This window comes from Amborella trichopoda, chromosome 4 (assembly GCF_054954075.1).
Source record: "Amborella trichopoda isolate Santa Cruz 75 chromosome 4, AtrichopodaSantaCruz75HAP2 v2.0, whole genome shotgun sequence".
NCBI classification, from domain to species: domain Eukaryota; kingdom Viridiplantae; phylum Streptophyta; class Magnoliopsida; order Amborellales; family Amborellaceae; genus Amborella; species Amborella trichopoda.
Window position 1 is genome coordinate 1,266,805 of NC_142339.1, and position 13,277 is coordinate 1,280,081.

General features: G+C 39.6%; 1 protein-coding gene across 9 annotated transcripts in view; it reads left to right on the plus strand.

Annotated features, from left to right (window-relative positions):
• Positions 1 to 929: 929 nt before the first annotated feature.
• Positions 930 to 13,277, plus strand: part of LOC18439467 (isoprenylcysteine alpha-carbonyl methylesterase ICME) — a 51,801-nt gene continuing 39,453 nt past the window's right edge. For 4 of the 9 annotated variants that reach the window (XR_016053728.1, XR_016053727.1, XM_006849631.4 and 1 more), the window contains exon 1: positions 930 to 1,919. Coding sequence is in view for 2 of the 9 variants with exons in the window: in XM_006849631.4 (XP_006849694.1) it covers positions 1,237 to 1,919 (683 nt within the window). In the remaining 7 variants the exon portion in view is untranslated. Of the gene's footprint in view, positions 1,980 to 13,277 lie in introns of all 9 variants that reach the window. The other 5 variants (XM_088864223.1, XM_088864224.1, XM_088864222.1 and 2 more) reach the window with 5 other exon arrangements.

Below are 13,277 nucleotides of genomic sequence, written 5' to 3' on the forward strand. Positions count from 1 at the left end.
GTAGATTATCTATGGAAAGTACTAGGTAGGTATGAATTGTGTTTGGTTTTTCTCATTATCTTTCTATTATTTGTCAAAGATTTTTTTGATAGAATAATTGTGTGTACCAAAGCATTAGTTATGTTTGAGACAATGTTCACCATGTATCTTGATTGGATGCCATAGGATCTAAAAGTTCTCTAAACTACAGCTATCACGATCAGATTGGACTAGCCAGTCTAATCTGTCAGACCGCCTATTGGTGCCTGGCTGATCTGGTCCGAAATAAAAACATGATTCGGTAAAAAAAACCCAAATCCAATAATTGACTAGTTTTACATTATTCTTTTATGTAATAATAAAATGAGCAATGATCCAATACAACCATTGTACTATAGTATAATGTAACGACACTTCTAAAAAATCATGTATGTGATATTTGTATGACCCCAATTTTTTTACACACACTCTCTTTATCTCAATAATCAATCTCTAAAAAAAAAAATAGTTCAATTTGAACCCTAGATATGGTCAAAATGAATTCCTTCTAAAAATGAATCTAGACCATTCATTTTGTGAATTTCAAGATCTTAGCCTTTATAAACTCAAAATCATTTTTTTCTTTTTAAACATTATTTATCTAATAATAATAAAGCCATCCAAAATAATTAAAAATGAAAAAATCATTAAAAGGCTTAGATCTAAGCATCTCACCAAAATGAACGGCCTATATTAATTGGGCTAAAGAAATATTTTTTAAGTTGTGTTTTCAATTTTTTTTTTTTTTTTGTGATTGTTCGTTAAAATGAAAAGAGTGTAAATTTCAAATTTTGAATCAAACTGATGACCATATAATAATTTTTTAAAATTATTGCATCATATTATTATTGCATAAAATTATTGCCCTAATAAAATTAAAGTAATAGCCAAAAACCTTTTTCAAAATTGATGAGGTTGTTTTGCGGCATAAGTTAGTCTGACTCACCATCGATGAAAAGACATCTTTCTAATTGGACGGGGATATCACGCGTCGAGGTGGCGAGTTTAACTGGATTAGACTCTCGACTAATCAGCAACTAAACCGCTGTGACCCAGTCTCTCTCGAGAAGGTGTGGGAGAGTTGACTGGTTGTCGCAGGAGGATTATGATGAAGAAATGTCTTGTAATAATATTTTCGTGTTCATGAAAAATCGAGGCCATGTGATGTGATGTAATTTGGAATTGGAATATGATATCCCGGTGTGCGACGGTGGACCGATGTGCCTTATTCGATCATCAACATCCTCCCTACCTCGTTTATCGAGGCTTGCATTCGCCGGTTACTGTCGTTTAGGTGCACCACCACCACCACCACCACCACCATCTGAGGGTGGCATTCCGACTCTAACAACCAGCGTTTTTTCTCGCTCTGGCATTCATTACGGCTGCTGTAATTCCAAATCTAATATAATTATTCCCTTCCTTCTTCTTCTTGCGAAGGCCATGGTTTATTCTTCCCCGTCTCCTTGTTCCTCTCGATCTGAACTGCAACAACAACTACCCAACATTATCAAGCAGAAGCAGCACCACTCGTCATTTTTGGGAGGAGGAGGAAAAAGTGATGCGATCGGGGATGGCGAGCACTTAGTTTCATTCAATAACTACCACAAGGATGCTGCTGATGGCTGCTGTTCTTCTTCAAAAGATGATATTAGTAATGATGATGAAAAGAAGGTAGATGAAACGGAGCCATTTCTCCCTCGCTCTTCTTCTGCCCCTGCTATTGCTTTCCAGCAGAGGAGGAGAAGAGGAGGGGCCACAGGCACAGGCACTGGAACGGGCACCCCAACCTCATCTCCCACTCCACCTCGCCAGCAATCATTCAGGCAAGATGTGGGTCACGCTGCTGCTGAAACTTACCTCGTCACTCGTCTCACCTTCACCTTACTGCGCTACCTCGGGTGTGTGGTTTAGGCTTTGCCTCTGCTAATTCCCATCCTCCTTGCCCATCTTGCCTGCTGGTATCTCTTCAATTTTCTTTTTCTTTTACCAGACATCAATTCTGCAATTCTTGTAAAGTCTTATGTCAGAAACACATATTTATTTTTCTTTTACCAGACATCAATTCTGCAATTCTTTTAAGGTCTTAGGTCAGCAACAGATATTTTTTATGTGCTGTGTATTTCATGAATTATTTAAACTGCAGAAATCTATGTTGTAAATCCATGACCCTATATGGATACTAATTCTATTGTGCATTTCAGTTATCAAGGACGCCCTTCCATGTGTTAGATCTGACATGTACCTGTTAAAAACCTCTTGCATTGGGAATAGTCACCTCTTGTCTGCTTCCCACTGAACTAGTGATTACCTGATTGAGCATGCTCAAAGAACATGCAAAGAATTTGACTTGGAATGATTTTGGAACTCAATGCATGCTTGTGATGAAATTGCAATTTGAGCTGGTTTTAGAATCACGGCACATCTCAATGAGACGGGTGAATATTTAAGAAGAACTGCTTCACTCTTTGATTTTCAAAACATTTTCAGTCCTAACATATAAGAAGCTCAATTAGAAATGGATCTGTTTAAATCCTTCTTTCTAAAAGCATTCTTCATAATTGATAGTTTATCGAGATTAGTTGGCTTTTGAGACATTTTCAGTCCTAATACAAGAAACACAAGAAGAACCTAATATTCAGTTAAATCCTTCTCACTGGGAGCATTCTTCATGTGACTATAGTTGCACAAGCTACTCATGATTGTTCATTAAGCTAGTTCCGTACAAACACAGAGCCATGTTAGCAGATTCCAACTGGGCTCATATGATTTCATCATATATTAGCTGATATGGGAGTTCACGTTCAACTTTAATTACCTTCCATAAAAGTAACTATCAATCCTGAATTTCATGAAGAACCAAATGTGTTTCAGTACTGTCACTAATTAGAGATAGTCTTTAATCATTTTATCTCATATCACATCTACACAAGTTACCAATTGATTTACCTATCCATTAATACCTATCCAACAATCAGTGACCTAATTACTCGGTGACTAAAATGTTACTCATATCAATGAGTGCTCCAGTTTGACGAAGTGTTAGGACATGTACTACAGGGGAGAGAGAGAGAGAGAGAGAGAGAGAGAGAGAGAGAGAGAGAGAGAGAGAGAGAGAGAGAGAGAGAGAGAGAGAGAGAGAGAGAGATTGCTTTTATATTTCCCTCGAGGAATATTTTATTCATTCCATATTCTCACACTTGCCCCTAAGGGGATTCCCTGTGTCGTGATTTGGAAACCATTTTCAATTCATTTCAATAATATAACCTCCTTGAGCATGCAGGAGCATCTCATTTGTCCTGTATCAATTCTGTATGGTTATAGTGTTTGGAAGCAGACATTCTATTGGGCCCAACTTAGAACCTTTATCATCATTTTATCGATTGTATGTGCGATTAAAGGCCTTTGTAAGCCAATGTCTTGTTGAGTTTGTAATGCACACGTGCTGTAATGGTTGGAGAGTTTTGTTCATCAATATGCATTTTTTTATTTCTAATGGTTGGAGAATTTTGTTCATCAATATGCATTTTTTTATTTCTATTACTTATAAGAGGAATTTATTTCATGTATTTAAAATTGTTGTGAATTTCTTTGGCCCTAATCCCTCAAAGATTGGGCTTTCAAACATTCTTTGACTTCCAATTTATTTAATGCTATTTCTTCTCCATGAGTTTTCCAAATTGCCAATTACTCATAAAATTCAGGAAGGTGCTTAAATCCCCTGCATTTTGACTTATTGCTGAACTGTTCCTTTGAGAGCCTCAAACATAGGCACTACTGTGTCTGTTTTTTCACTTTCTGGGAGTCTATATCATAGTTGGCAGGATCTTCCATCTAAGGTGGCACTCCCACTCCCACACATGCATTTCTTTCTCTTAAGAAATGTATTTCTCAACTTTTTGGAATTTGATCCCTGATGTTTAAAGTATGAGTCCTCTCACTCCTTTTACTGGCCCATTTTGGGACCTTAAAGATGCATCACAATGAAACTTTTGTGTTTGTTAGAGAACCTAGAGAGAGAAGAGAGAAAAGAGAAAAGAGAAAGATGAAGAGAGAGAGAGAAGAGAGAGATACGAGGGGGCATGAGAGAAAAAGATGAGAATACTGTGAGGTCTAACACATTCACACACCTCTCAGCCTCCTATTTTATTAAAGAAATATGTTGTGGACTAAACTGCCCATACAAAAAATATAGGATACTTAGGTCCAAAACTTAAATAACAATGGATTTTAACACTGACCCTCAAGCTAGAGCATGAATGTTGCCCATGGCCAGCTTGGAATAAATTGTTTGGAACATATTACAACCAAGGCCTTTAGTGAAAATGTTTGCCACTTGATCGTTAGAATTCATGTGTGGAGTATACACCCATTTACTAGCAACTTTCTCTCGGATAAACTCTCAGATAAAAGGACATTTCTTGGTACTTTCATGAAACACTAGATTATTGGCTATATAGGTGGCAACATTATTATCACAATTCATCTTCATAGGTTTTAGCAACAGTAAACCCCATCTCCTACATCAGTGTTTTCAACCACATTGTAGTATATGCCATAGCTCTATATTTAGCTTTTACACTAGATCTAGCCACAATATTTGTTTCTTGCTTACTTATGTTACCAAGTTTCACCAATAGATGTACAAAAACCTCCGGTAGACCGCCTATCAGATTGTGACCTGCCTAATTAGCATCTGAGTAATTCTCAATGGCTAAGTGATTATTTGGTTCAAACCTCCACTTGGGGCTTCTCAGATAGCTTAAAATTCTATGAACAACATCCTAGTGAGGAGTCCTCGAAGCATGCATAAATTGGCTCACAGTACTTATTGCAAAAGCAATATTGGGCCTAGTAATGCTCATATAAATTAGCCTGCCCACCAGTTTTTTGTACCTTCTTGGATCCTTGAACAACTCCCCCCTAATTAGCAAATAATTTTGCATTTGAATCCATAAGCGTATCCACTGGTCTAGCACCCAACATTCTAGTTTTTGTTAACAAATCAGTCACATATTTTCTTTGAGACAACTAATGCGCTTTGATCTGGCTACTTCAATTCCTAGAAAATACCTTAGCAGGCCTAAAACTTTAGTCTGAACATGTTGTTTAAGATGTCTCTTAAGGTGACTGATTCCTTATTGATCATTGCTAGTAACAATAATATCATCAATATAGACATTCGAAATCCATGTGCTATAACAATTTTGCTGAACTTTTCCCAACCATGCTGGTGGGGACTATTTGAGGCGATAAGGAGTATTTCAAAAAGGTAACATCAGCGTAAACAAATTTCTTTTAACCAGGATGATAGTAGCGATAACATTTTTGGAAGAGTGAATATCTGAGAAACACACATGTGATAGCTACAAGATCTAGCTTATCGTTGGCAATACCTAACATATGAATAAAGCAAACACACCCAAACACTTTAGGAGGAACAACAAACAGTGGGCGTCAGATAAGAGCATTGAGTGTGGTGTTTTTCTATTTAAGACTGAAGAGGGCATAAGACTAACTAAATAGCATGCAGTTAGTAAGGCGTCTCCCTAATAAACCTTTGGAACATGCAAATTAATGAGCAGAATGGGCTACTTTGATTAAACGATTTTGCTTTCATCAACCCCATTCTATTGAGGAGTACGCATGCAAGAAGTTTCATTCAAAATTTCATTTTGAGCAAAATAATTCCAAAATTCTCTAGAAAGATATTTTTTAGCATTGAATTAGCCTGGCTTGAAGAGAAGTCTCTCCTTACCCTCATCCCTGCCTGGTGGAATTCCTTCTCTAGTCAAGTCTCGGGCAGGGCAGGTTTTCGACTCCAAACCAAAATTCAAAGGCTTAATGCTGCCTTGAAGATTTGGAGTAAATCCATCCCTGGGAATTACTGCCAATCTAAGGCCTCCCTCCTCCCATCCATTCAAGCTCTAGATAGGGCAGAGGAATCACGACCATTGACAGAAGCTGAATTCGACTCGAGGAGTCAATTGAAGTCTAACTACCTCTCCACCCTCAAAAAAGAGGAACTGTATTGGTTCCAGAGATCTAGACTTAACTGGCTTAAAGCTGGAGACCTGAATTCACAGTTCTTCCACCGGATAGCAAATTGCCGTAGGAGAGACAACATTATCTCCACCATTAAAGTGAATAATTCTTATATGGTTCAGCCTGATGACATCGAACAGGCTTTGCTCTCTTACTTCCAAGCCCTTTACACCGCCCCTGTTGTCCTCAGACTGGCAATGGCGGACTTGGATTTCCTATCTCTGATGGACACACAGGCCCTGTGGCTTGAGCGTCCATTCTTGGAAGAGGAAATTCTTAAAGCCCTACATGATTTAGCTGGAGACAAAGCCCCTGGTCCAGACGGTTTCCCCATAGCCCCGTTCAAATTATTTTGGGATACTTTCCGCTCAGACTTCTTGAGTTTCTTCGAAGAATTCTTCCACCGGGAAGTTTTACATAAGGCTATTAACACCACTTTTATAGCTCTGGTACCAAAGGTGGAAGGGGCCGAGGAGCTTAAGGACTTTCGACTAATAAGTTTGTTGAATTCCTCTTACAAAATCCTTGCCAAAGTCTTGGCTTCAAGGTTGCAGTAGGTCCTCCCTTCCATTATCTCCCAATCCCAATCTGCCTTCATCAAAGACAGACAAATCCTAGATGGAGAGTTACTAGCTCACGAGTGTATTCATTCCAGGTACTTGTCTAAAAAGCCAGGGTGCATTTTAAAAATTGATTGGGAGAAAGCCTACGACCATGCATACTGAACCCTCCTGGATGAGACCATGAGAAGAATGAGGTTTAGAGATCGGTGGAGAAAATGGATGACAGGTTCTCTCTCTAACCCATACTTTTCGATTCCTATCAATGGCTCCCCAAAAGGTTTCTTTCCCTCTACGAGGGGGCTGCGCCATGGGGGCCCTCTTTCCCCCTTTCTCTTCACTATTACGGCTGAAGTCTTTAGGCGGTCCATCTCCCGCCTCTTCCAGGCAGGCCTTCTCTCGGGTTTCCATACCTCTCGTTGAGGCCTTGTGGTGTCACACCTGCAGTATGCAGACGACACATTAGTTTTTTTAGATGCCTCTCCACAAGAAGTTGAAAATTTGAGATTGTATCTCAAGTGTTTCCAAAAGGCCACTGGTTTCAAAGTTAACATGGAAAAATAAAAAATGATGGGGGTCCTCATATCCACCGCTGATATTAAGGATTTGATTCGAACATGGGAATGCAAAGTGTAGGATCTCCCCACTGTGTATCTTGGTTTGTCCCTAGGCCTTGTCAAACCCAAAAAGACATTGGTCACACGTTATTGACAAGTTCGACTGGCGTCTGGCAGGTTGGAAAGGTAGATACCTTTCTTAGGCAGGCCGCTCTACCCTAATTAAAGCAACTCTAGCCAATGCTCCGGTCTACCTTATGTCACTCTCCCAAATGCCAATCTCTGTGGCAAACCGGCTGGAACAACTTATGAGAAATTTTCTGTGGTCGGGCCAAGTGGAGCAATCTAAGTTTCACCTAATCTCTTGGGATAAAGTTTGCCTACTAAAACAGTAAGGGGGCTTAGGGATCAAGATACTTAGAAAATATAATCAGGCCCTCCTAGGTAAATGATGATGGCGCCTCGCAACCCAAACTGACTCCCTTTGGGTTCAAGTCTTGCGCTATAAATACAAGATCGTCGAGGGTACATGGGTGCCAGAGATGAGAAATATTAACAAGGCTTTAGGAGTGTGGAGATCTTTCATGTCCTCCCTCTCCTTCTTCAGGAATTTCATTCGATTCCACTTAAGGGAGGGTACAAGAGTGCGCTTTTGGTCGAATACCTGGCTTGGACACACCCCCTTTAAGGAACTGTACCCTTCCCTCTACTCCATTGCCTCGAATAAAGAAGCCATTGTCGCAAAAGCAATGGCAGTGGTGGGAAACCAAAGGGAGTGGAACCCTTCCTTTAGAAGGAATCTCTCAGATGAGGAACTCTTACACTTCCTTTCTCTCTCCACTACTCTTCAAAACTCTTTCATTGCCACCCATGGGAAGGATTAGTTGGTTTCGTCTCTCACTCCTTCTGGTACTTTAACGGTGGCATCTCTCTATAAAAGACTTATGCAACGAGCCACTTTCCCTCTTAACCCCCCTTCGGTGTTATCAAAGGTGTGGTGCACTATCGCACCTCCCAAAGTGAAGTGTTTCAACGGGATGGCAGGATCTCAGAGGGCCCTTAGGGTGGATTCGCTTAAAAAAAGATGAATTCCAATTCCCAACAGATGTGTTCTATGTCTCTGCGAAGAAGAATCTAACCCACATCTTTTCCTCCATTGCAACATGGCTCATGGTCTTTGGGGTCAAATATTGCAGCTTTGTGGAGTCCAATGGGTCATGCCAGCGACAGTCAAGGACTTGTTATCTCTTTTTGGAAGGCCACAGTGGCAACAATTATTTGGACAATCTAGAATGAGAGGAAATCTATGATTTTCCAAGGAATTGCTACCAAAGGTCCAACTTTGTTCCACAAAGTTACATCCGTAGTAACTTTCTGGGCTTCCAATCACCGCATCTTTGCAGGGTTCCCCGTTAATACTTTCCTCTACAACTGGAAAAACATTATGCTCCACCGTCCTCACAAGGCCCATAGATCCCATAACTGGCAACCCCCCACCCGAGGTTACATTAAACTCAACTTCGGCGAGTGTTCCTTGGGGAACCCTGCTCATGCCCGAGCGGGAGGAGTGTTCAGGGACCACCACCGAGCAATTTTGTTTACGTACTCCGAATACTTGGGCATCCAAGGCTCTCAGCATGCTGAGGCAATGACCCTTCTCTTGGGGTTGAAAAGCTTCAATTTGTCTTGGGGACAAAACCTTATTGTGGAAGGGGACGTTAGTAACATCATTTCCTAAGCATCAGATGGCTCCTCCCCTCCTTGGTATCTTGCTCCCATTTTTTATGAGATCGTTGACATTTGCAGGGATATGGACGTCTCTTAGACGCATACCTTGAGGACGTCAAATGACTTGGCTGATCTTCTAGCAAAGGACGGGGCCAGAGCTCACACTGAAGATTTTATGGGTCACCTTTGATCTGAACCACAGGGGGATAAAGGAACAACAGTTCTCGACCACCTAATTTTGACGTATATCACAAAGTTTTTTGTACAAGGGGCAATTTTATAAGCCTATTTTTTTGTAATATCATTGTATATCTTGTAGCATCAAGGGCTGTCCTTTTAACCAATTTTGTATAGGTTTTTATGTGGAGTCCCACTGAAAAGGGACCCTCGATTTTAATACTTTTGTATAAACTCTTTCAATGGAATACAATTAACTTTTCTCAACAAAAAAAAAAGATATTTTTTAGCATTATCTTAACATAAAATACACAAATTCTTATTGAATTGAGTCTGTATCTCCTTGTGAAAGAATTTAAAAATGGAGAAATCTATGATCTCTCTTTTATGAATATAACTATGTTATTCGTGAATAATCATCTGCGAAAGTTACAAGATGCCTATGACCAGACAAACTTTTGTACTCTACTTGGATCCCATATATCAGAATGAACCACTGAAAAAGGAACAAGTCTTTGTTTGTCAACTCCCGGTTGACATCGCACCCTATTATACTTTCTTAAGTTACAAGCTTCACACTCTAAAACATACACATACTTCAAAGAAGGGACTAATAACTTCAAGTTATTGAGACAATGATCCAGTTGACAACACCATAAGAAAAGAGAATCAACAGAGTGAAGAGCATCGCCAATGAGGTTATGATCCAAGTAGTACAAATTGCTTGACTCATGCCCACCACCAATCGTCCTTTTCATCTTTAGATTCTGAAAGACACAAGGATAAAATGTTACAAAGCAATGAAGAGATTTGGTTAATTTGCTCATGGATAATAAATAGAGAGGTAACTTAAGAACGTATGGTACAAATGGTAGAGAAAGGGAAGAAGTAAGCATAAATACACCTTGCCCTGACACACTGGACAACTATCCATCATCCAGAGTAAGAGAGGAATTAGGAATTGACTTATTTAGAGGTAAAACAGATGACTCACTAGTCATGTGATCAGAGTTTCCTAAGTCAATGACCCAGGCAGTAGGAATCTGAGAGACAAGAAGTACCTAAGTACCTGAACTGGCAAGGGTGGCAGTAGAAGAGGTAGAGGGAACTATAGACAGCTATACTTGTTTAATAAGTTTAGCAGATTCTTCTTTGGAAGACCAAAGAGTCACCAATAGAATCCAACTGTTGTTGGTAGTCACCGGGAAATAAAGGTCATCACTTTCAGATGTGTAAGTAACCTGGTTTGCCCAAGTAGGCTTACCAACCTTGTTTGAACAATTGTCAACTGCATGATTTGTATGCCTACCATGCGTACACTTACGAGTTCCTCGACTCCTGCCACAATCACCTCTACCTCGCCCTCTTCCTGAGTCACAACTGTGTCCCCGACCTTTGCCTCCATCACCTCTCCCTACAACTGTATTCAGTGATCTATCACTAATACTTGAGTCAAAATGAGAGGGAAAGGCAAATATATTGACATGTTAAATGCACAAGTAAACATTATTGAGAGATGGGAATTCACTGCATGCCAAGATCTCTTCATGCACAAAATGCTTCTCAAAATTAAGGCTAGATCATGGTTACCGAGATCTCCTCCCTTGCTTAGCGATCCCTTGCAGAACCTCGATTCTCTCAATCCCGGAGCGGATCTCGTCTGAAACTCAATTTAGTATTTTCAGGATCTCCCTCCATCTTATAAGGGAACAAGTTCCTTGCAATTTAATTTCGCGTTCCTGAACATTACAGGATCTAGTTCCCTAGTCTTATGGTTCGTGCTCCAGAGTGCATTGGGATCTAGATTCCAAAATAAAGAAACACAAGCATCGCCATATATGACATCCATATCACACCATTATGGGATCGCTTTAAAGTTCCTTATTTATTTCATAGAAGGACTAAGCCTACACGTTATTGGTTAACAACGCCGGGAGCTACATTTTAAAGCTACAAATCCTTATTACCTTCACGAGGAACTCATGTTCTAAGAAAATGGAGCTCACTCCTATAAAAGTTATTCTTCGCTTCATAATATTTTGGATCACTTTCAGTAATGCGCTCCCTGAGTTAAGAAACTCAAAAAAATGCCCTTGGGAACTTCGCTGCTTACGTATAGAATCTCGCACCTTTATATAATTACGTGATCCTATGTAATAAAGGAGCTCGATCCCCAACACACATGGACCTCGATCCTGACCTTTGAGGCTATACGGGCATCAATCCTTAACACAGGGATCTTCAGTATAGCTTCGATCTGCCGATCCCGCCCCCAATCGCTGAGCTGTTCCTGTTCCTGTTCCTGTTCCCGTACCCAATAACTATGGGCTAGATAAAAACTTGGCAACCCAAAATTCTTCATGTTGCCTCATCTGTAATTCCACATCACTAGATATAAGCTGATATAGATTCAGCTCTTCTCGCATATACCCCTAAGGGTACTTTAATACTCACTCACATTTTTATTTCCCAACTACAATTGAAACTTTTTCGCAAACAACTCATATACTCGAGAGATATTTTATCTAATAAATATTTTACTTTCATAGTGTCCCAAATTTCTTTAGCTGTCTCGAGAAACATCACTTTGGCACTTATTTGGGGTTCCATACTACTTCATAGATAGGTTATGATTATATAATTCTCCCTCATCCAGTCTTCATATTTACTATTAGATTTACTAGGCTTGTCTTCAATTAAAATATTTAAGCTACCCCTAGCATCAAGGGATATTTTGACTGAGCGCATACGACATAATTGTACTCATTTAATTTCACCAGGTGATTTGTATCCCCACAGTCTCAGGAAGACTCAGGATTCCAAGTTTAATTTTTGTATCCATGAGAATATAAGAGAAAGTAGAAAAAGGACAACCACAGTTGGAAAATTTGTCACTTACACAAGCCTAGTGCAATGTTAAAAAAACAGTTAAAAGTACATAGATACTTACCATTCCTATCTGGCCACATTCTCACACTTGAACTAATTAGAGCAACACCAAACTAAACACATATGGGCATCACCACGCTACCAACTTGAAACTATAGATCTTGATCTCAAAAGAGGAGTCACACACACAGTAGCATAGATTGACAACAACTTGAAACTAGGTAACGATTGAAAGTAGGATAAGCTGATCTAGCACGGTGTATATAGTTTTTTATTTTTCTTTTTCTCACGGACTAGAACACTTACAAAGGTCCACATACAATAAAACTCCCTTGAAATAAACAAATAAATAATCAAAAGTGGTTCTCACGTGTTGCCACTAATTATAACTTCTTTTATTCATCAAATAAAAACCAACAAAATGCTTATGGGAACAAGAAAGGCATAAGAAATAAAAGTACTACAGAGTACAAAGTAAAGATGTCGGAAGATTATCTCAACCGGACTTAGTACACTCCACATCGGGTCTCCTAATAGCGTATGAGATCAATGATCTATCTCAGATCTACCAAGTATGAGAAAGCTTTAGGCTATAACCCAACAAACTATGAGAGCATGAAATAACTTGGATTATAAACAAGGCCTCAATGCCTTAGGCTATGGGGAGTGCCTCCCCTCTTAGATCTAGATGGGGTGTGCCCCGTCTTACTTTCTAAACTATGAGAGAGAGAAAGAACTTTAGATGAGAGAGAAGAGAGAGAAACCCTAGGGGTGGCATGCCACCCTAGGAGAGAGAAGAGTGGAGTTGAGAGGTGTAGAGAATTGTGAAGGGAGAGCCCCCTATTTATAGATTTTCAAGGGGATAAGGTTTCCTTAGGTTTAGCCATCCTTATGCAGATTGAATCCAGACCATTGATCGTAGGAGACCTGTGGGGCGAGAGTTCTGAGCCATCTAATCCTTAGATCTACCATCATGATTGAAAGGAAGGTGCTAAAACTTCATCCTTTAGCTTCCTAAACCTAATCCCATCAAATAATAAAATATGAAAAATATTCTCATACATGCTTTATTTTTCTATAATATTCTTACACATAATATTGATTGAAATAAACTTCCTTTTAATTTCAAATCATTCCATATTATGTTAACTTAATTTCCAAGTCTTGTTGGCTTGGTTATGTAGTAAGTGATGTTTCCTTTGAGGGGGGCGTGCCACCCTAGGTGGCCTCATGTGGGCCCCACTCAATTCTTTCATGTGTTTAAATTAATGGTGGGCCCCCATATGTTTAGTGATTTATAAAA